The sequence below is a fragment of the Ascaphus truei genome, chromosome 1 (assembly GCF_040206685.1).
Source record: "Ascaphus truei isolate aAscTru1 chromosome 1, aAscTru1.hap1, whole genome shotgun sequence".
Classification (NCBI taxonomy): Eukaryota; Metazoa; Chordata; class Amphibia; order Anura; family Ascaphidae; genus Ascaphus; species Ascaphus truei.
Genome location: NC_134483.1, coordinates 358961304 through 358985375, shown reverse-complemented (window position 1 = coordinate 358985375; position 24072 = coordinate 358961304). Strand labels below are relative to the sequence as shown.

General features: G+C 42.6%; 1 protein-coding gene across 2 annotated transcripts in view; it reads left to right on the top strand.

Annotated features, from left to right (window-relative positions):
* LOC142499857 (melanopsin-B-like) overlaps window positions 1-9658 on the top strand; it is a 142413-nt gene extending 132755 nt beyond the window's left edge. For both annotated transcript variants that reach the window (XM_075609881.1, XM_075609873.1), the window contains one exon: window positions 7968-9658. In XM_075609881.1, coding sequence (XP_075465996.1) covers window positions 7968-8372 — 405 coding nt within the window. In that variant the 3' untranslated portion in view covers window positions 8373-9658. The remainder of the gene's footprint in view (window positions 1-7967) is intronic.
* Window positions 9659-24072: the final 14414 nt, after the last annotated feature.

Here is a 24072-nt window from a genome sequence, read left to right as displayed (position 1 = left end):
GTGGTGTTAGTTAATTTGCTACCAGCAGTCAACCACCACACTGCTGGATTAGAGGCACATTTGTGAACAGGGATAAGTCACATGTTACAGCCCGTAGCAGGGAATTCATCCAAGGACAGCAGGTGCTTGTTCTCAAACCCACTCGGGAGAACAAGTTGATGGCTGCATGGTCGGGACCGTACCCGGTTATCCGAAAGGCGAATGAGTACAACTACGTTGTACAGGTAGAGCCTGAGAGGCATAAGACATATCACGGCAATATGCTGAAAGAATACAGAGCACAGAGTATGGGAGCAGTAATGGCCATTTGTAGCCCACTGCTGGAGGATCCGGCGAGCAATGCTCTGCCTGATCTCCTAGGGGAGGCTAGACAGGGAAACACTATGGAGCAGGTAGAGATAGGTGCACAGTTGAGTACTAGGCAGCAGGTAGTAGCCAGGGACATGCTAGCTAAGTTTAGGGCCCTCTTCACTGACATGCCAGGGACCACACATCTCACAAAACACCCAGTGCACACAGGGGATCTGCAGCCACTGCATAAGCACGCTTATAGAGTGTCAGCAGAGGTCAAGACCAGTATAGAAAGGGAGATAGAGGAGATGCTGACCCTAGGGGTAATTACTCCATCCCAGAGTCCTTGGGCAAGCCCGGTAGTTCTAGTCCCTAAGAAGGACAGGACCACCTGGTTTTGTGTGGACTACCGCTTGCTCAACGCTGGGACGGTATCAGATGCCTATCCCATGCCCCGCATGAATGAGTTACTGGATAAACTCGTGGGGGCAAGGTATCTGACCACTATGGATTTGAGCAAAGGCTATTGGCAAATCCACCTGATCCTGGAGGCTAGAGAGAAGTCAGCATTCATCACTCCAAGTGGCCTCTATGAGTTTTTGGTGATGCCATTTGGGATGAAGAATGCCCCGGCTACCTTCCAACGCCTGGTCAATAGGTTACTGGAAGGGATGCAGAGCTATGCCAGGGCTTACTTAGATGACATCACTATCTTTAGTAATTCCTGGGACACCCACACAGCACATGTAGCTGCGGTGCTGGATAGGATCAGGGAGGCTGGGCTCACCTTGAAACCCACTAAGTGTATGGTAGGGATGGCAGAGGCCCTGTACTTAGGGCACAGGGTGGGTGGAGGGCACCTCAAACCAGAGCGAACCAAGGTAGAAGTTCAGTGGCCTGTTCCAAAAACCAAGAAACAGGTCATGGCATTTTTGGGCACCGCAGGGTACTATAGGAAGTTTGTCCCACAGTACAGCACCGTGGCCAAACCCCCGACTGATTTGACTAAGAAGCCTGTGCTTATCACCTGGACTCCTGCCTGTGAAACTGCTTTCCAGGCACTGAAAACTGCGCTTGCTGGGGCCCCCATACTGGCTGCCCCGGACTATACCAAACATTTCCTTATACAGACTGATGCCTCGGACTATGGCATTGGGGCTGTGTTGAGCCAAGTGGGGGACGACGGCAGAGAGCACCCTGTGGTGTACCTCAACCGAAAAACTACTCCCCAGAGAAGTGGCCTATGCCACCATTGAGAAAGAGTGCTTGGCCATTGTGTGGGCACTCAAAAAACTCCAGCCCTATGTGTATGGAAGGGCTTTCACAGTCCTCACAGACCACAGCCCCCTGAGTTGGCTGCAGAAGGCATCAGGGGAGAATGCCAAGTTGGTAAGGTGGAGCTTGGCATTGCAAGAGTTTGAGTTTACTATTCAGCACAAAAACGGTAGTGAAAACAGCAATGCTGATGGACTCTCATGTCAGGACTATCCCTCTGAGACTGAGTTCGATAAGGGTGCCAGCAGTGCCCCACTCCCTGTCAGGGCCAGTGGGCCACAGGTCACCCATTAAGAAGGGGAGGTGTAGAGGGAGAGGGGGTTGGCCCGGTATTAAAGGGGTTGCACCCCATATGGCCACCCCCTGACCTCACCAGGGAGGCAAGGGGTTAACTGGACTGCGGTCCAGGAATGTGGCTTACACCTTGTCATGTCAGGAAAATGTATGTTCCCGTTCCCATGTTTCATTATAATCCTGTATTTTAAAAATGTTTTAAAGTGCATTTCTGTATCTCCGGTTCTGGAGGTCGCAGACAGTTGAAATTTGGCCAATATGTAGAGTCACTGTAGGCATTAAAAACTGGCAAATTTTGACCCACTGGGCCCACCAGAACGGAACTTATTAATATGTGAAGATATTAAAGTGTATATGGTATTTTGGATATGCTCTGAAAATGCAGACTCCATCAGCTATGCTAATAGGTCAGGAAGGGCAGACGGATGATTTAGCATAAGCCCTGTGATCAAAAGTTAACTGCCCTGATTGTTTACACTAGGAACCAAGTACTGATCAAAAGACTCTGCCACTCTAACTGTTTACCTGAGGGCGGAGAAGCATCAAACAGGAGTGGTTTGTAAGAGTAATATCTACACCTACAAACAATGAAGATCCTGCCAGATACTTCATCTGGTAGACTGGTCGTCGCCCCTGATTTAATTATGGGGCTACAGAAATAAGACCCTCAGAGTCCCAGTACGTATGGGCTAACTAGCTGGGGGCATGGGATAAACTGTGTTTCCATGTTAGGGATTGGATACAGATAATTGTTCACCAATAGTCTGTATTCAATGTTAAGAATAGGGTTAGAAAGGTATATAAACTGTGTCAACCCTACAGTTTTTGTGGTTCTTCTGATTTCCTCTTGAATGTCACCGGATTGCTGGAGAATTGCTAGCTGATACTTCTCCATTCCCCAACCCTAAGTAAGTGTTACCTTCTTGCCTGTTAATTGTACTATATTGCTGTGTTCACCTTTTTAAGGAATAAATATATTTTATTATATCTTAGCCTTGTTCAGTTCAACCCAGATATTTGGTGTTTGTTATATCTTGTCATATGTTACCGTGACAATGACAGGTAGAGAATGTTTGTTACCTTATTTTATCAATTGGAATTGGTCATTTGAATTTTAAAGCAGTACATTTTCTCGCCATGTTGAACAGCTTTTTTTTTTTTTTTAGAGGATGTGAACTAGCGGGTCCCACAATGCAGAATCATAATACTTTCCTCTCCAGGGGCCTCCTGGTTCCTGGCATACTTACCAGTGAAGTTACTGGCATTACTTCCTGGTTGATTTAGATGGCCCTCTAATAGGCTTGCAGGAGCTGCAAGATTTGAACATCCCTTTTGTTTTCCCAGGGAGAGGCAGAGACACCAGTAACTTCACCAGTAAGTATCTCAAATAATCAGAATAATACAACAATTGGGTGTAACATATAATGTAACACCTGCTCCTAATCCTTTCTGTAAACTTTTATCCTTCGTATATCTTTCTGATGTATAACAATTCTATAGTGTTGTGTTCTGGACCCTCAGTTCAAGCTTTTCCTAGAGTTATTAACTATTTAGGTGCTAGCATACAGTGAGTGTGAATACAGACAATATGGTGTTTCTGTTGTTCTGCTCGAAATCCTCCCATCTTCAAGGTGGCCAAACATCCCTTTTACGCTAGAACGAGCATACAAAGTCAAAGAGGGAAGGAATCTATTCCTTTGGGTACTCTGGGGGCTACTCAGGTGACCCTAGCAAATATATATTCTCCTAATTCTGCTGAAAGCCTATTCTTCAACAAAATTAAGGACAAACTACACTCTATAAAAAAAAAAGTATACTTATCCTAGGAGGCAATGTAAATCTGGTCATGAAATCAGACTTGGACAGATCAGGTTAGAGTAGTCGCTGTCAGGATTCTCTCTCATGGGAAGCTAATCACCTTTCAGGATTCATGAAGGACCTGCAGGTGTCAGACATTTGGAGAGAACTCCATCCCAGAGAAAGGGACTATACATTTTACTCGCCCCCTCACTCCTCCTACTCCCAGATTGATATGTTTGTAGTTGAAGGTTGCCTGGTTTCCAAAACTGTTAGCGCAGAAAATTACAATATCACCTGGTTGGACAATGTAATGATTAGTTTGTTGATACAAAATTTGGCCCTGCTGTCCATGCCTTGGCCCTGGAGGCTAGACGTGTCTCTGCTCTGTATTCCTAAAATTCTGGAGCATTGGGGGTGGGGGGGGGGGATTAGGTTCTTCTACTCCACTAACACCCCAGACATCTCCCAGGCAACTTTATAAGGATCCCATAAGGCTTACATGAGAGGTCAATAATAAGGATCGCATCACGCAGGTAAAAGTCCAGACAAAAGAAATTAGGAGCTCTTAGCTGAGCTTGTGATATTAGAGGCTTCCAACAATTAGTCCCTTTCACCTAACGCCTTGGCCAAGATCACTCGGGTCAAAGGGGAGTTGAAATTGTCCCTGTCTGGGTGAGCGGAGTAATCTATGAGATGAACTTCACAGAAATTTTACGAGAGAGGCAATAAAGCCCATACTCTCTTAGTTAAAAAAAACTCTGAAACGCCACAGGGTTAGACTGGATCCACTGTATCAGTCTCTGAAATGGAGATCTGATGCATGATCCCATCAAAATTATGGACGATTATAGAGATTTTTACCCAAATCTATATGAAGCTTCGTCCGACAGTGGGGGTCTGGACCGTTTTGGGTCCAGATGCTCCTACCTCGTGAATACTAAATACTCCTGAATCAACAGATAAAACAGGAGGAGGTGGCCCTAGTTATCAAGGAATCCAAATCCATGAAGGCCCCAGGCCACAAATCCATGATGGCTACACTAATGCATACTAAAACAAATCGCCAGGCTTCTCATCCCCCATTGGTCAGCCTGCTTAATAATTTTCTAGAGGCGGGCTAGGTTCCTGATGATATGGCCTCAGCTAACATCTTTCTTATACTAAAGAAGGGCAAAGACCCCCAGCTGCTCCAGTTACCGCCCCATTTCCCTGATCAGCTCTGATAAAGCTTTTCTCCAAAATCTTGGCAATCCGTCTTAATAAATTCATGACACAGTTGATTCATCACAAACAGGCTGGGTTTATTCCCACTCGATATATGCATGATATCTGACATTACAGTACCAACATAGACAATACTAAAAATATTCCCCTGCTGCTTCTGGATGAACAGAAGGCATTTGATTGTTTAGATCGGAGGTTCCTGCTTAGTGTCCTACAACACTATGGGTTCAGAGGTACATTTCTCAAAGGTATACAAGGGTTGTACCACTGTAATTTTACAAAAATTACTATTGTGGCTCACATCAAGCCCTGTACAGATTTCCAGAGGGACCAGACAGGGATGCCCTCTGTACCCTTTGCTCTTCGCTTTATCGATAGAGCTGTTGGTTGCCATGATCAAAGGAGGAGACACTAAATAGAAGATGTCTTTATTTACGGATGATGTCTTAATGACAATATCCAGACCTGACCTCACTCCCAAACTTATTTCAGGTTCTGGAGCAATATGGAACAAACTCTGAATTTATAATCATTCTAAATCCCAAACCCTAACTATTAATCTTCCTCACCACACAACAACATTAATAAAGCTCAATTTTGACTTCACTTGGAACTCCCATTCCTTGCCCTACCTAGGCATCAACATACCCAAAAACTATGGACTGATCTATTCACTGAACTACACAAATATGCTAAAAAAGTTGCTAAAACATTCTTGAAGCCTGGGGCAAATACAATATTTCTTGGATTAGCAGGGTCGTCTTGGTTAAGATGAACATTCTCCCAAAGATCATGTATCTGTTTAGATCCCTGCCTGTCAAGGTCCCATCCAGTATACTTAAAATCTGCCAGGTAAACATTTTCAAATTTGTCCTCCCAAGGGCTCCAGGGGTTTGGTCGATATAGAGGATTCTGAATGCAAGCTAGCGAATATTAACTTCCTGTTGTGACTGTCGAGGAAGAACCATGCTTCCGCAATCAAATTACAGCCAATAATCAAGAACCCTCTTGCTCCGTGGAACCGTCTGAGGTCCCATTCTAACCTATTCTCCGCCAGATCTGATATGATCCCACTTTTCCATAACTCTGATTTTCCCCACAGCCTCTCATTACAAGCATTTACATCTTGGAAAATCTTAGGGATTATGAGAGTCCAAGACATGGTATCTGGCTGGACAATCAAGCCTTTCATGCAACAGCAAGAGAAAAAAAAATCTGCACCATTCCAAGTGTTTAACATATCTGCAGGTCAGGAACTTTATAATGCAGGTGCATGGGAGGAGGAATTGTGGGATACGTTAGAAGATTAGGACTGGTCGGACATATGCCTCGCGGCATCTAAGAGTTCCATTTGCATCATCGTCAAGGAAAACACGTACAAAGTATTGCTACGTTGGTACTTTAATAAGTCACACTCAGTAACCTGCTTACGAGGTTGCCAGCAAAAGGTCTCCTTATCCCACATCTGGTGGCTCTGCCCCATAATAATTCCATTCTGGAACAAAATATTCAACCTTATCAATGCTCTCCTTGGCCCATCATTGAGACCGGACCCCTGGGTGGTTCTCTTGGGTAGGCAAGTCCCACATCTCGCTAGACACAAGCCAAAACTCCTCACCCATATATTAATGGCAGCCAAATGTTATGTGGCTCCTTCCTGGCAAAAACCCAATTTCCTTGATATGAACATGGTCAAAAATAGAATATAGCATGTTATGTCTATGGAAAGGATCACAAAGTTTCTCAGAGAACGTTGCTCCCAGTTCACTAATGTTTGGAGTCCATGGTTTGATCTCAAGGGCTGTCTAAATGGCAGCAAATTATCTCTAGGGGACTCTCTGGGGCCCTTGATGATGTGGTCTGTGGATCGTTATGGCTCTCTCTCCCCTGCTACTCATAAACATTCAAAACGGACTGGCAGGGACCCCACTCCCCCACCTTACATATCTTCCCATGCTCTGTCCCAGCAGAAAGTGCATCCATCCCTCCCCTGTGGGGAAGACATCTCTTCATGAGCTATTCATTCACGTGTGTGTTCCAGGACCCCAAAAATACTGCAGGCAAAAGGCATAGGGTGCGTGACATATATGGTCTTCTGCATAGAGAGAAGGGGAAACCGAATACTTCAGCCAAAAGGCACACAGTGCCTTTTGGCTGCAGTATTCTGTTTCCCCTTCTCTCTATGCAGCGGAAGAAATGCATGCGAGAGTATAATATTGGTGTAGGACCTACTGAAATGTGACTACCGTGATGTGGTTGTAGGCTTAAAATATTTTGGCCAAAGTATTGAACTAAATGACCCATATTTATGAAGAAACCATACAAATAAAATATACATATTAATGTACTAAATATTTGTCATATTGGATGTAGCATTTAGTCTCTTGTTGTATACATTTTGGTCATAAACCCCATACTGTAGTCTCCAAATTACACAAATATATATACAATGCAGTGGGTTTGTATTTTCAGTTTGTTAAGACTGTGTACTGTACAGTATGTCCCTATATTTATTTCATGCTAAAATAATGTTTCTCTTTTTTGTCTAAGGTGTGGTGTGTATCCATATACTTTACAGAAAGTGTCTCACATGCCTAAATCATAAAGTTACAGATAGCAAGCATTTTTATTATACTGTATGGATATATTGGGACTTGTTCAATTTGCTTCCCTTGGCTGCATCCATCATAAGTGTGATCTTTGGGAAAATATTTTGAAAACACATCTAGCGTTTGCATATAATTGTTTGAGAAAAAGTAGGGCTAAAGATATTTTTTATACAAATTGGCTTTAGGTATAACTGCAATGACTTGGATTCATTAACCTCAGATAAAGGGTACGGTACCGTAGCTCAATTCCCTGTTAACAGCAAATTCAAGTCAATATGCAGTTAAAACAAGATCGAGCTATGATACTCTATGCCAGAGCTACTGTAAGGGAATCTCTCTGGATGTTTCAGGAATATCTGTGTTGTGGTATTAATTCTTACACATGCAATGAGAGAACATGTCAGAAGAGTAACCCTTAGCCTCACACTTGTCTGGGAGGGAATAAAATTATATGTTTTGCTTTTTATGAACTAGGTTTTACCAACAATACGTAAGTTGGAGAATAAATTAAGAAGACCAGAAAAAGATAGCCCTCAAGAGATTCTTCTTTCCAGTTTACTAAGCACAGTTACCTACCCCCTTGACTTGGAAACCATTGTCAACGGTGGGACCACACACATTTCAAAGCTAAATACCCATGGAAGTGAAGTAAGTGGAGGCTTGGACTGGATCATTCATGCCACCATTCCACGCATTGTTGTCATTCCTACCTCTGAGAGCAACATTTCTGAAGCACCAGAGCAGCTTGAGAATGGTGTTGATGAAAAAGAAGATGGTGAGGATTTTTTTAACTTTCACGTTGACACAAATTTGTTGGACCTTGAAGGATTAACTTCATCCACAGATCTTCTTGAAGTGATTGAGAAGTTTCTGTCCTAAACTATGTAGACAAGAATGCTATATTTCTTCAAACAATTCACAGCTGCTCTAAATAATGCATACTATATACTGTACAACAGGCACAGCACACACTGATATTTTAGCATTTGTGTAACCCCTTAATGATGATATTTTTGTATTACCATTTACCACTGGTAATTGCAGTGCACACAACTTTGTATATAAATTGTGTAACATTTGTGATACTTATAAAGCAATAGACAATCAAACATTTCTTGACCCATATTACCTTCACAGTTTGCATATGGTTTTGCACACCAAGCCTTTTTATTATGTGACTATATTGGAACTTGGTCAATTTACTTCTCTTGTCTGCATCTACAGTATATCATCAATTAAAGTGTGCGTTTGGGGGAAATTAATCTGGAACTGTTTAGAAAAGTGAACCCATCATTTTGTTTTGTTTTATCCACAGGCTCCTTTTCTAACACTTTAGTTTTGCAGTTATATAAAATGTCCTCATATCTGCCATATAAAAACATCGAAAAGTGTCTGCCAGCTTTACATAAAGATAACTGCATGTACAGTCATTAAGTACATTCATTATATAACCCACTATATCAATATTTTATTGTATTATTTGTAGTACAGTATTTATTCTTTAGAGGGCACATATACTGTGAAACCAGATACATCGCACCAAATAAAAATAGAAGTAACTTAATGCAATCCAACTTTAATATAATATGTTGTGTAAAGAAAAATCTATCTTAAACTGTAAATGTATGTGGTGTCAACAAGTTCTGATCAACAAAGTATTTTTTTTTTAAATACCAGTTTAATACGTAGATATTCAGACATGTTCCTTTCTCACTCTTCATTTTCTTCTTATTGTTGTTTATTCATGAGCCCTGACAACATATAAAACAGAGGTTTCCAAACGTTCTTACATTCCACAAGATGTTTTTGCTACTGTGCAACAGGAATAATGAACCATTAACCATATTTAATACAGGAATATATTGTAATATTAATAGTGTACACTCATCTTTCAACTACATGTGAAAAAAACATACCCTGTGATACTGATGCAATTTTTTTTAAACTATATGAAAACCCAATAAAAAAAGATATGATGTCAAATGTATGTTAGTCCAGTAAATTGCAAATACGAGTAATATATTTGGGCAAATACAGTATGTTTGGCGAACTTGTGGCACAGAAATAAAACATGCTTTGCTGAGCACACAAATGGAAGCTGCATGTGTGTCAGTGTCTCTTCTGTGGTATCGCCATCATTTTGTGTAACTACATGAATTAGAACAAACTACATCAATTGCAACAGTTGTTGCAGACTGTATGAATAACAATAGAACATGTATGTAAATTGTCATTTTTGAAAAGTAGCACCTTGTGAATGGCGGCTAGAATGACATTTTGTTTTTCTATTGCGAACATTAGGTTTGGTAACATTTGTGTGAGTGTTTTATTTAAATAATGAGTAATCAAGTGACCATTGGGATTTAAAAAAAAGTTGTATACTCTTCACAGTTAAACCACTTATTAACAAACAGCACTTACGATCCTGTTCATATTTCTTTTTACATGATTGCTGTGTAGTGTCTAATTCATTATGACAGTTATTTTTACAGTACATTTGTAAACTGTATTTTAAACCTCCTTAACTATCTACAATAATAAAACACAGACAGCAGTGTTCAGTGGGATATTCCCATTTATTGTTTAACCGTCTGCCATTCACTCTGGTGCACTATGCCTTCTTTGCGGTTACTTTTTGATCAGCTGGCGGGAGAACGGAGCACCCCCTATTGACACATGCAGCAAGGAAGTGGATGGAAGTGGATGGATTGAATACTATCATTCTCTCATATTGATTGCCTTATTCTGTGCGATTAGGACTTTTCTGTTAAAAACACACACACACATTGTTTTTTTAATTGCACTTTTATTGCAACTGACCATTAAAGTTTGTAAGTAAGAGTCAACAAATAATGCTATTGGTTGTATAAAGGAGTCATTAATTACTGTGCCTGCTACAATAGGGAGACCTGGTGGAAAAGGTACATTTTTGTACATCTTTGTCAGATGGTAAATCACTGGTGTTGTAGGAAACAGTACACTTAAAAAGTCAAACAATGATTCATCTATCAAAGCCATATCGAAGGCATTTTGCAAAATGATATCAATATTTTATTTGAAGAACATAGTAGGGTCTCTCTCTTAGAAACGGTTTAACTATTAGATGAACTAGACGGCCATCTAGAGTGGCAGAATTTGAGGGGCAGCAGCTGCCCACTCAAGAGGAGGTGTCAGGGCCTGGGGGTGGAAGCAGCAGAGGAGGCAGAAGTATAGACTCGGGAGAGGGGAGGCTGTGTGTGTGTCTATGTGTCTGTTTTGTGGCTGTCCTGTGTGTATCTGTTCTGTTCTGGTGTGTGTCAGTGGGGGGAGAAAGAGTGTTAGTGGGGGGTGAGAGAGTGTGTCAGCGTAGGGGAGAGAAAGTGTCGGGGAGGAGAGAGAGCATCAGTGAGAGGGGGGATGGAGAGGGGAGAGAATGTCAGAGAGGAGGGGAGGGAATGTCAGGGAGAGGGGGTAAATAGCGTGTCAGGGAGAGGGGGTAAAGAGCGTGTCATGGAGAGGGGGCATGTGTATGAATATTAGAGAAAATCTATTAGGTATAATATTTACATTTTTCACTTAGAAAAAAAATGTGAAAGTTAATTGGTTGGGGGGGGGGAGGAGAGTGGGGGAGCTAGGCTCAAGGTTCACCTATGGTGCTGAATGCCCTTGCACCAGCCCTGCTTTCTTTAAAGTGGCATAACAAGATTATTGTCGCAGTGTCTCTGAAATATATTCATCCTTATTAATAATGACAAGAGTGCAACTCTTCTCAGCCGGTTTGAATATCTATGTAGAATCCTTAATTAAAGAATTCAAACACTATGTTCCATCTTTGTCAGATTTGTATTCCATCTGGGGATAAAACCCCATTTAAACTGAGATACATCACTACAGTGTGCAATATTTATTTCAGAGAAGTAAATACGTCTAGCATATCATAAAAAAATGTTTCATTATGTAGACAACATTTATTTTTTAAATCGACCGATTCTGATCAACAATTTCTTCCAACAAACGTATAGCTGAGACAACAGCTATGGTAAGTAACGCATCTGATGTCCAGTACTGCACTTTGAGTAAATGAGAGCTACCAGAATTGTAGAAAAGATTCTATATAAAGATATTCCATTATGTACAGTAAGGAAAATACTTTCCTCCATGAGTGTACTTTAATTAAACTACAAGTACCTAGTGGAAACTAGATACTTTTTTTCAGATGGTAATGGATTGACTGCTATTTGATAGTCTGGCTTGTTGACAACCATCACAACATATCCTTTATTTTTTCTAGATCATTTTATTCTCATTACTTTTTAATTCTATCCTAGAAATAAGAGATTTCTACCATTCATATTAAGCTTACCATCAGTCAGAAACTTCAGAACTATTATCACCATTTTGGGAGAGTATTCAAAGACTATATTTTCATTTGTGTAGGATAAAAGCTAGATGTAGTGTATTACAGCCAAAGTTAGTTCATACCATACACTTCTGAGGATAGACTCGTCCTCCTTAACTGAAGGAAGACAAATAAGATCCTATATTGCACAATCAACTGTGTAAGCAAATTAAATGCCAAAAAGAACTATATTTATTGAAAGAAGTGCAACCATAATATTGTCATGTGTTGGCTTGGTTCTATCCATCTGTAAACAACTAGCCATGCATTGTTTATAGATATTAACTTTTTTTTATGGATAATTGTGTGCAGAAAATGTCAAAATACCATAGTATCAAAATGAATGATTCGCCACAGAGTCAAAATTAGTTTTTTTCTTTTTTTGGAGTAGAGGACACCTGTGTCTCTATCAATTAAAAAACATAGAAATTGGCTCCTAAAATTGTAATGTGATTTGTTCTGGAACCTTCTGTACTTCTCCCTTTCCAGTCTCTCCCTCCTCTCTCTCCTGTAACCTTGTGCATTTTTCCCACTATTGAACTTACACTGAAAAAACAATAACATTTGAGTTAAAAAAAAAAAACATAGAAATGAATCAATTGTATATTGCATGCTTTACTATTCATTCTGAGTAACAAGATTGTTTTCCATTTCCCATGGTTGTCCTCTTAAAACTCCTTGTGTTAAGTTTCCAAAACAGTTGTTGTAGTTACATCAACATTAAGGGGGTCATGCACTAAGCAGCGAAAAATTGCATTCGCCAGGGGTTTGAACTCGCCATGTTTTGTGCGTGTTGCCCTCGCAGTATGCAGGAAGGGCCAAATCCCTGGCGAATCACTGCGAGAGCAACATTTCAAAACATCGCGATTAGCCGGTGGCGAGACAGACTGCCTGCCGATAAGCTGCCGATAAGCCGTCACCCGGCCAAGATGTGTCTGCAGCAGAGAGAGATCCGCCACCCTCTCGGCGCAAACCTCGGCCCAAATAAAAATATTTGTAATAAAATTTTATTCATAGTGTACATGTGCAGGGGGTCTCCGGAGCTGAACCACATTGGTTTAAGGTCCGGGGACCCCCTGCTTCCCGAGATACAGGCCCCATTATGAGGTGCCGGTATCCCGCTGCATTTAAATGTCCCGATCACGTGACCGCGGAATGTAAACAAAGCAGAGGAATACCGGCACCCCATAAAGGGGCCTGTATCTCGGGAAGCAGGGGGACCCGGGACCTAAAACCCAAGCGGTTCAGCTCCAGAGACACTGCACATCTACACTATGAGTAAAACACCCATATCAAGAAACAATAATTCCTTACCGTTGCTGCTATCTGCTATGGTAATGAAGCAGCATGAATGTATTTTTAATAATAGTGTACGGGAGCAGGGGGTCCCCTGAGCTGAACCGCATTGATTTCTGTCTCAGAGACCCCCTGCTTCCCGACTTACGGGCCCCGGTATGGGGCATCGTGTGCCAGTGTCGCCGCCATCTTTATAGTGTCCAAGACACAACGTGCCCGCTATAAAGATGGCGGCGACACAAGGCACCGATGCTCCAAACCGGGGCCTGTAACTCGGGAAGCAGGGGGTCCCTGAGCCAGAAATCAATGCGGTTCAGCTCAGGAGACCCCCTGCTCCCGCACAATATTATTAAAATACATTAATGCTGATTCATTACCATAGCGGCTATCCGCTAAGGCAATGAAGGGGTTAAGGCATAATAGCATGTTTATTGGGGACAATTGCCCCCAATAAATATTTCAATAAACAACATACAGCCCCTGTGCCCCCAACAACCCCTATACCGCCAGTACATATATTAAATTTTTGGGATGCACAGCAATGATACTATAGGCCGGCGGTTGCCCTCGGGTGTGCCCTGCCTGCAGTACCAATTCTGTGCACCCCCCCAAAACAAATTAAAAAACACATAAATACTTTTAAATAAATACACCCCCTAACACATACTGTCTAGTAACGTGAAAAATTACTATTATCCACAATTGGATAATAGTGCATTTGCCCATTTCAAATACATAAAGCACAATAAATACAATAAATAAATATTGCACTCACCCATGTCCGGCTGCCACGATGAAGGCTATCCTCATCTTCATCCCCGTCCATGCCCCCCTCCAATGCTGCAAAACATACACAAGAATAAAAAGAGCCAATGTAATGTCCCCTAACCCCTTAATCACCTTAGCGGTCATTAACCGCTACAGTCATTAAGGGGTTAACCCACCCTCACCCACCACTCGGGAGGCCTAAAAACCCTCCCCCACTACCCACATGGAGGCCTACCCAACCTGGCTTGGGGGCAATACCCCCTTCCCCCACCCCCGTTAAGCACAATAAACATGACTATATTTAATAAACAATAAATAACCCACCCCCTGTGCCGCTCCATAAATACATAATTTATTTTTTACATACAGGGTTAATACCCCAGGCCCACAGGAGTCCCTGGTGGGCCTGCCGGGTGTCCGCACGCCACACAGTGGTCCAGCAAAGGGTTTCACACAGGGTCTGGAGGCCTACGGGTGGTCCTCGGCAGGTGCCGTGGTCCTCCAGGTGGTCTCCGCGGGTGTCTGGGGGGCCCCGGGTCAGCCCCACAGGTGTCTGAGGGTCCTTGGGTGGTTCCCACAGGGGTCTGGGGGCCCTCAGGTTGTCCCTACGGGTCTGCAGGGCCCCCACAGATGTGGGGCCCCCGGTTCTTCCCCGCAGGTGTCCCCTCCGTGGACCCGGCAGCCTTGTAGCCATGGGAAGTCCGAGGAGACCTCAAGTGGTCTCCAGAGGTCCCCGCAGACCTAAGGAACCAACCATGTATGTAATAAAAATAAACCTGTCCTATACATTTAAAATTTTGAAGCCAGACGCCGAGGAGGAAGGACCTCCGGAAGAACAAGAAGACCAGGGCATGGCAGATGAAGATAAGAAGAAGACGAAGAACAAAGAGAAAGACCCCCGTTATGGATTACAAATAGAAGAAAGAAGACTCAGACACATGGATTGTTCTGGGGTTTTTTTTATGGTTGTGGATTGGTTCGAGAGTAAGGGGATCGCCAGGAGTCGGTGAGTGGGTCATCTAATGGTAAGTAAACCAAAGAAATGTTATTGTTTTCACTTTTACAGGTTTTGTATTTTTTTTTTAATGTAATATAATTTTTTTTATCATTTCTTGCCACTGTATGTATGTATGTATGTATGTCTAGATCAATATACATACAGGGTAAGAAATTATTGTTTTGGAAAGGCTTGTTTATATGTTTTTTAAATGTATTTTTCAGCTATGGTTAAATGTGTTTGTAATGTAATTTTTATTTGGATAGATGTCATTTTTGGTGCTGTTTGCAGTACTTTATTTCAGAGTGAGGCTTGCTTTTTAATAGTGGATTATTTGTGGTAGTTCTATTTTGACTAGTGGTTACTTTTGAATTAATGGTTTGGTTTAACGATATGAATAGTTAATTGTGTAATTGATTTGGATTGGGTTGTAATAGATTTGGGATTTGATTCATTGATGGTAATTTAATTATGTTTGATAGAATTGTATCTGGTTTACAATAGTTTAATTTTTTTTAACATTGATTGACAGTGTACATGATGCACAGATTATTTGCATCATTTATACAATGTACAATTCAATGTTTTGATTGGCACTTGTTAGATATTGATGGTGAGATGAGAATTGTTCTTTTGTTTTAATGTGCCTATATAATATTTAGCGTTTGATATGCAATGTTATGTATTGATTTGATAGTTGCTATTTTTTTGGGTGCATGTTTTTGTTAATCCTTAAACATGTCTTTGTATATTTGTTATCATGTGTATATATGTATATATTATAATAAAAATATATATATATATAATTATATATATACATGATGAAGCCAATGTACAAATGAATGGGTGAAGGATGGGTGTTGGGGCAGGGTGGCTTAACCCCTTAATTACCTTTGCGGCTATTTACCGATAAGATGATTAAGGGGTTAACTGATACAGAATGTATTTGCTATGTATTTTTTTGGCAATGGAGGACAGAGGACTCTTGCTGGCGAAGGGGCTTCATATTGATGAGGTAAGTTGAACTGTATTTATTTTATTATCCGAGTTAATGTGTTTAATAATGGACAAAAAAGTTATTATCCATATCTGGATAATAGTTATTTTGCACATTACTGTATGTGTTTGGTGTGGGGGGGGGGGGTTATTAAAATGTATAGGACAGGTTTATTTTTTTTACATACAGGTTTGGTTCCTTAGGTCTGCGGGGACCTCTGGAGACCACCTGAGGTCTCCTCGGACTTCCCTTGGGTACAAGGCTGCCGGGTCCACAGGGGGGACACCTGCGGGAAGAACCGGGGGCCCCACATCTGTGGGGGCACCATGAACCCGTAGGGACTACCCGAGGGCCCCCAGACCCCTGTGGGAACCACCGAGGACCCTCAGGCACCTGTGGGGCTGACCCGGGGCCCCCCAGACACCCGCGGGCCCATCCGTGGAGATCCCATTTGGGGCCCACGGTGAACCACTGAGACCACCTGGAGGACCACGGTGTCTGCTGGGGACCACACGTAGGCCTCCAGACCCTGTTTGAAAGCTTTTGCTGGGCCACTGTGGGGCCTGGGGACTCCCGTGGGCCTGGGGTATTAACCCTGTATGTAAAAGAATAAATCATGTATTTATGGGGGGGCACAGTGGGTGGGTTATGTATTTAACAAATAAATGTATTGTTTATTAAATATAGTCATGTTTATTGTGCTTAACGGGGGTGGGGGGAGGTATTGTCCCCAAGCCAGGTTGGGTAGGCCTCCCTGTGGGTAGTGGGTGAGGGTGGTTAGGCTCACGGATGGGAGGGTAGTGGGGGAGAGTGTATAGGCCTCCCGAGTGGTGGGTGAGGGTGGGTTAACCCCTTAATGACTATAGCGGTTAATGACCGCTACGGTGATTAAGGGGTTAGGGGACATTACATTGGCTCTTTTTAATCTTGTGTATGTTTTGCAGCATCGGAGAGGGCATGAACGGGGATGAAGATGAAGATGGCCTTCATCGTGGCAGCCGGACATGGGTGAGTGCAATATTTATTTATTGTATTTATTGTGCTTTATCTATTTGAAATAGGCAAATGCACTATTATCCATATGTGGACAATAGTAATTTTGCCCACTACCATACTGTATGTGTTAGGGGGGGTGTATTTACTTATAAGTATTTATGTGTTTTTTAATTATTTTTGGGGGGCACAGAATTGGTACTGCAGGCCCACGGGGACACCTGCGGGGAACACCCGAGGGCCACCGCCGGCCTATATTATCATTGCTGTGCATATATGTACCGTATGTTAGGGGGGTATAGGGGTTGTTGGTGTAATATATATATATATATATATATATATATATATATATGCAAATGTAATGTAAATACATCTGTATGCTCATCTGCATGTCTTAGGCAGGTCTGGTAACCCCGCCTTTCACCATTATCACCCAGCACACAGCACTTCCACTGCAGCAAGGGCTTCTGGGAAATGACATGCAAATGAGCACACAGTGCCACTTTTTGCTTCAAAAACCATTTTTAACATGGTTCCCTATAGGCTTAAGCTTGATGCATGGTCACAGCTTTGAGCACAGCCAGGGTTAAGGTGCATAGCCAGAAAACCCACCCATATATATATATATATATATATACATATTTATTTATTGTGGGGCTGTAGGGTGTATTGTTTTTATTGTGGCTAGCGGGGGTGGGGGAAGTGGATATTAGCCACAACGGTGGGTGTTTAGGCCTTGCGGGTGGGTAGCGGGAGGGCTTAACCCCTTCATGACGGTAACGGTATTAACCGCTAAGGTAATGAAAGGGTTAAGTCCACTCGCAACCCCCCTGCAAGCCCTAAACAGCCACCAAGGGCCAAATACACCCTTCACCCACCCCCGCTACCACAATAAACCTGGCACGGGTGGTTAACCCCTTCATTGCCAAAGGCGTTTAGCCGCTAAGGTAATGAAGTGGGCTGTAAATGCATTTTTCCTGCCTCGGATGCATGCCAGGGGGCTCCGGTGCTGGTATTAATGGGTATCAGCTCTGGAGACCACCGGCATCAATCACAGGCAGGAAAAAGGCCTGATTTTTTTCTAAGTGTCGCCCTTGCCGATGCTTCACCACCACCAACTTGCCAACTTGAGTTGCCGTGACGGACTTGCGTGAAAATCTCCATTCTAGAGCGGCGAGTAGCGGCGAAACACTGCTCGGGGCTACTAGAATTGAGCAGATTTGAAAACATGGCGAGTAGCAGCGAAAAGTGCCTTTTCGTCGTGCCTCTGGCGGGAAAAAAAAACCGCCAAGAAACATGGAGTTTTTTTTGCTTTTCGCCAAGTTCTTGGGGCTTACTGAATCGTGGTAGGCATTTTTGGCGCAAAACGGGCGAAAAGTGACTTTTCGCCGCTTAGTGCATGACCCCCTAAATGTTTTAGAGTCATGTACTATGCAAGGCTAAACATGAAGAAAAATATATTTTAGTTAAATTATATACTTTTATCTTTGTTAGAAACACAGGTTATTTAAAGTAAAATATTTTTACATGATCTACCAGTGTGTAAGAAGGTTTCCATTATATGTTTTGACTCTTAAGACAATAACATGAACATCTCATGATGTCCGTGCATATAAAATGAAGTAGAAAGTGACAGTGTTAACACTAATGCATAATTACCCATAAAAACTAAGCAATTGTATTCCATAAACACCAGTAACTAAAGAAACCTGCAACTTAGTAAAGTGAATGGGCCATATTGTGTCTCGCAGTCAACAATGCTAAAGGTCTAAATTTCTGTACATTCTTAAAATATGCTCATATTTGGGGGTGAATGGTGTAATTTATGAAGTTCATAATACACATGTCAATTTTAGTTGCAAATATAACAAGTTTGCACATTTACATCATGTTATCCAAGACATTATTTTACCAGGTAGCATGCCATACTTTTTAGTTAGCTTTAAAACGTATTTGAATATTCACCCTGAATATATTATTAAATAATCACAATGTTGGCTAGATCGTACAGGCATACCCCGGTTTAAGGACACTCACTTTAAGTACACTCGCGAGTAAGGACATATCGCCCAATAGGCACAAGGCAGCTAACGCATGCGCCTGACAGCACGTCCTGAACAGCAATACCGGCTCCCTACCTGTACCGAAGCTGGGCGCAAACGGGGAGACTATAGAGCCTGTTACAAATGCCTTATTTACATCAGTTATGCACGTATATGACGATTGCAGTACAGTACATGCATCAATAAGTGGAAAAAAGGTAGTGCTTCACTTTAAGTACATTTTCGCTTTACATACATGCTCTGGACCCATTGCGTACTTTAATGCGGGGTATGCCTATAATCATTTTGTGAGGGGAGATAGAGCATTGAACAAGTTAATAAACTTTGGCCGATTCAGAATGTTCCTGTTACAACAACATTTTACTTAAATCACAAGTTTGAGAAAAAAAATTACAACTTTGAGAATGGGCCACAGTTCAAATATCTCAAAGCATTTGCAAGATGAAATAAATAGTGTTCATAATGGAGATTCTGCAGAAAAATACAAATATTTTAAGTAGAGGCATAAGACGACTTAAAAAAATGAGAAGAAAAATTTACATCAACAGGATCCAGGGCTTCGGTTCAAGGTAAGAACCTCCTGTCGCAAGCCTAGGATGGGGCTGAATAACAAATAGGCCATTGGAACTGGATTGATTTTTGTGAATTTGTAATTTTTGTTTTTTGGTGGCCATCAGGCCTTGTATTAATTTTTATATTTTTTTTATGGTTGGGCATCACCCCTTGTTTTTGGATTGGTTTCGGGTGCTATTGGCTCTGAAGATAAGGACAGCCTTCATCATGATGTGGGTAAATGTTAATGTTAAAAAATGCATTACAATGGAATAAAAACAAGCATTTGCCAAAAATGCATTGCTTGTCACTGTGCTTATCTATATACCAGAAAGGGGCACAGATAAACACATTGGCAGTCAATGGGCAACCTAAAAAAATACACAATTAAATAACATACAATCAATGTGTTTCTTACTATTGCAGTCTTCACCCTCCGAATCCTACTCCGTCAGCAACTCTTGACCCATGACGCAATGCTCCTCAAACAGTCGATGCAAAGAAGTCCATGGCCATATGTTGATTGAAGAGACGACAACGGTAAGTTCTACCTTCTTCTTCTTCTTTCTTTTCTTCAGGAGGAAGATTAGGATGTCCTTCATCTTGGAAGGTGTAAGTGCAACTTTAATTTACTTTATCCTGGCTGGATAATGTTTTATTTTCAATGGGCAGATGCGCTATTATCCAGATCTGGATAATAGTAATATTGCCCACAATTGTACTGTATGTGTTGGGGGGGGGGGGGGGGTTGTTGGGGGTAGAGAGGGTGGGGTAGTAGGGTGCCCATTCATTGCCATTGGGGTTATCTTTGCTCCCATTGAGGGTATAGGTAACCACACTGGCAATCAACGGGTGTATTGGCTAATATTGTGTTTTAATGTTTATTGGGGGTAGAGGGGGTGGGTGAAGAAGATAATTAGCTTAGTAACCACTAAGATAATGAAGGGGTTAACTCCTCCGGCAACCATCCCGGTAGGCATATACACCCACCATGGGCCAAATATCTCCTTCACCCACCCCCCCAATAAACCGGGCACTGGTATTTAACCCCTTCATTAGTTAGCGGTTAGCCGCTAAGGTAATGAAGTTGCCTGTAAATGTACTTTTATTACATTGGATTGAAGTACCGGGTCTCCGGAGCTGATATTAATGCGGTTCAGCTCCGGAGACTCCCGGCTTCAATCGGATGCAGTAAAAATTATTTTTTTCTTCAAAGTCATACCGCAAATCCCATCCTGCCACACTTGAGGTGGCGAGATGAGATCTGCGTCTTGCTTGCTTGTTGCAGCCTCGATGAGATTGTTGGAGCTATTAGAATAGGTTGATTTAACAAAAAATGTGAATTTGAGCTGTTTGTAAGCTCCCGCACGGTTTGTCTGAGCGGGCGCGCTACCGCTCAGGGAGGAGCACTTCTCGGCCAAGTTTGGCATGCTGTCAATGCTTTCTGAATAGCTACACATGCCAAATCGTTTGAGAAGTGCTAAAAATGCTTGATGAGTTAGTTATCAAACTTACTAGTATAATAGACTTCAATTGCTTCTTTTTTTCCATATTTTGTATAGGGGACAATTTACCAGACTCTTCAGGATTAAGCACCTCTGTTGTCTATTCACAATATTGGCACCTTGCACTGACTGCTCTTATTGTTTGATTTACTTTCAAGCAAGCTGTTAAATGGGGTCTGCAGGTGCTTTATTTTTTTTAAACTTCATATCTCAAGGATCAAGGGTACCCGTGTTGTTAAGACAGTTGTGGGGATGCAATGAGAGACCCTCCTATTTTAGATTTTAATGAAAGATAAGGCGAATTATACTCGTGCACTATGTAACTGTCCGTACCAATACTCAATGTTAGCCTTAATGTTATGACTACTCGTGAATGGGCAATCTGATCAAACTTTTAATCATGTGACCATTTTTACTCATACAAATAATAGGAAGGAGGCCTGTTGAGTTTAATTCAGGTTTTATGACTCTCTCTTACACCACCTCCCCCCATTATACACCTCCGCGCTCTCTCATCTCCCTTTATTTCTCTCCCCTTTCTCACACTCCTCCCTCTATTTTTCTTGTCCTTCTCATACTCCCCCTCTCATTCTCTCCCTCTGCCATGTATTTCTCTCCCCCACTCCCCTTCTACGCCCACACCTCCTCTTGCTCCCTCCCTCTCTTGCTCACTCGCTCACTCCCACATCACTCATACCCCCCCTCTCTCATTCACGCCCCCTACTCACACTCTTCCCCCTCACTTCACCCCTCTCTCTTACACCCCCTTTCCCCTTAAACTCTATTATCCCCCTCTCTCCCACTGTCCTCTTTCTGTCGACGCCCTCCTTTCCTCTATCCCCCTCCCTCTCAATTCACACTTCATCCCTCCTCCTCAAACTTAATCCCCCTACACTCACTTTCCACCTCCCTTCCTCACACTCTATCTGCCCCCCCCCCCCCACCCCAACACACACACACACTGTGGGGGGGGGAGGGAGAGACCTGGTGCCGCGCCTGGCACAAATATGTGGAAGTTGGGCTGAATACCCAGCTGGCTCAACTTCCAATGCCGACCAGCGCTTAGGCTTAGGGTGGAAGCCGGCCAGCAGCTGGGGAGAGCTGGGGTCTGGCAGCCAACAGAGATCTGGGCCCAACTTCCAGCGCCACACATCCAGCCCCCCTTATCAAGGTACTCATAAATCTCCTATGTTAAAAATATATATATATTTTGGCATGGTTGCGGCTTTAACTTCTACAAGGCATGGAAATTGAAATCTCACTCTGCTTGGCAAAGAAATTATTCTAATGTGGCTCCAAGACTTTAACAAAACAATTATTAGTTTACTGTTATTCTTAATGGGATTCTATTTATGATGGCTATATTTATTTATAGACGATGGTGTATATATATATATATGAGATGTTTATTACTATCTATGTCTTGCTTATTTTTTTGTGGCAACTGTGGCTTTTATGTTTGAAATTATAGTAACATATAAATACATATGTTTTATTTGATATGGTAGAGACTTTTGTAATTAATATCATTTTAACCTCTTACAGGGCTCTGGTACAGGGGATACCTGTTGGACAGTTCCCTCGGCTGAGAAGAAACTGTAGCGACTATTGATTTTGAAAAAAAAGGTACTTCTCATGAGAACCAGGTTCATACTATAGAAAGAGGCTATAGTAATAAAACGATCCAAAGAGCCTACAAGGGAGCAAAATTCATGCCTCGCGCCGAACTACTGAAGGACAAACACACTGGTCCAGGTCCCAAATTGATTCCATTCATCGGTGTAAGGAAGCAGGGCTCTCACAACCCCTCCTTACCTCTGCCTGGGACTGCCTCTGCTCTCCCTTACTCCTCCTAGCGGTATCCCCTCCGCAGCCAGGCTCCGTGTCAGCCAACGCTGACACACGCGGCCGCCATGTTGGCCGGGATGGTCTTACACTGCGCGCGCTCCCGGCTATAATTTATTCACTGCACAGGCAGCTCCATCACGCCCCCAGCACTCGCTCTAGCCGTACTCACACCCCCCTGCTTCACAGCTGATGCCGCTTCAGGATCACAGCGTGCACCTATCAGCTTATGCTCCACGGCACACCTTTGTTCCATCTACCTCTCTGATTGGCTCTCCCACCTTTATTACCCCAGTCCTTCCCTGGAATTATTGCTCTGCATAGCTTCTGCTTACCTGGTGTGGTTATCGTCTATTGTATTGTATGTCTTTATTTATATAGCGCCATTAATGTACATAGCGCTTCACAGTAGTAATACATGTGGTAATCGAATAAATAACAGATAATATAAATAACAGATCATGGGAATAAGTGCTTTAGACAAACATAACATTAAGGAAGAGGAGTCCCTGCCCCGAGGAGCTTACAATCTAATTGGTAGGTAGGGAGAACGTACAGAGACGGTAGGAGGGAGTTCTGGTAAGTGCGTCTGCAGGGGGCCAAGCTTTATGTATCATGTGTTAAGAATGTTACAGTGCTATTCGTATGCTTCTTTAAGCAAGTGTGTCTTAAGGTGGGTCCTAAAGGTGGATAGAGAGGGTGCTAGTCGGGTACTGAGGGGAAGGGCATTCCAGAGGTGTGGGGCAGTCAGTGAAAAAGGTTTAAGGCGGGAGAGGGCTTTAGATAAAAAGGGGGTAGAAAGAAGACATCCTAGAGCAGAACGCAAGAGTCGGGGTGGTGCATAGCGAGAAATTAGGGCTGAGATGTAAGGAGGGGCAGAAGAGTGAAAAGCTTTAAAAGTGAGGAGAAAAATGGAGTGTGAGATGCGGGATTTGATTGGAAGCCAGGAGAGGGATTTCAGGAGGGGAGATGCTGAGACAGATCTAGGAAAGAGTAGAGTGATTCTGGCAGCAGCATTTAGGATAGATTGTAGGGGAGACAGGTGAGAGGCAGGAAGGCCGGACAGCAGGAGGTTACAGTAATCAAGAAGGGAGAGAATGAGGGCCTGAGTCAGAGTTTTAGCAGTCGAGCAACAGAGGAAAGGCCGTATCTTTGTTATATTGCGGAGGAAAAAGCGACAAGTTT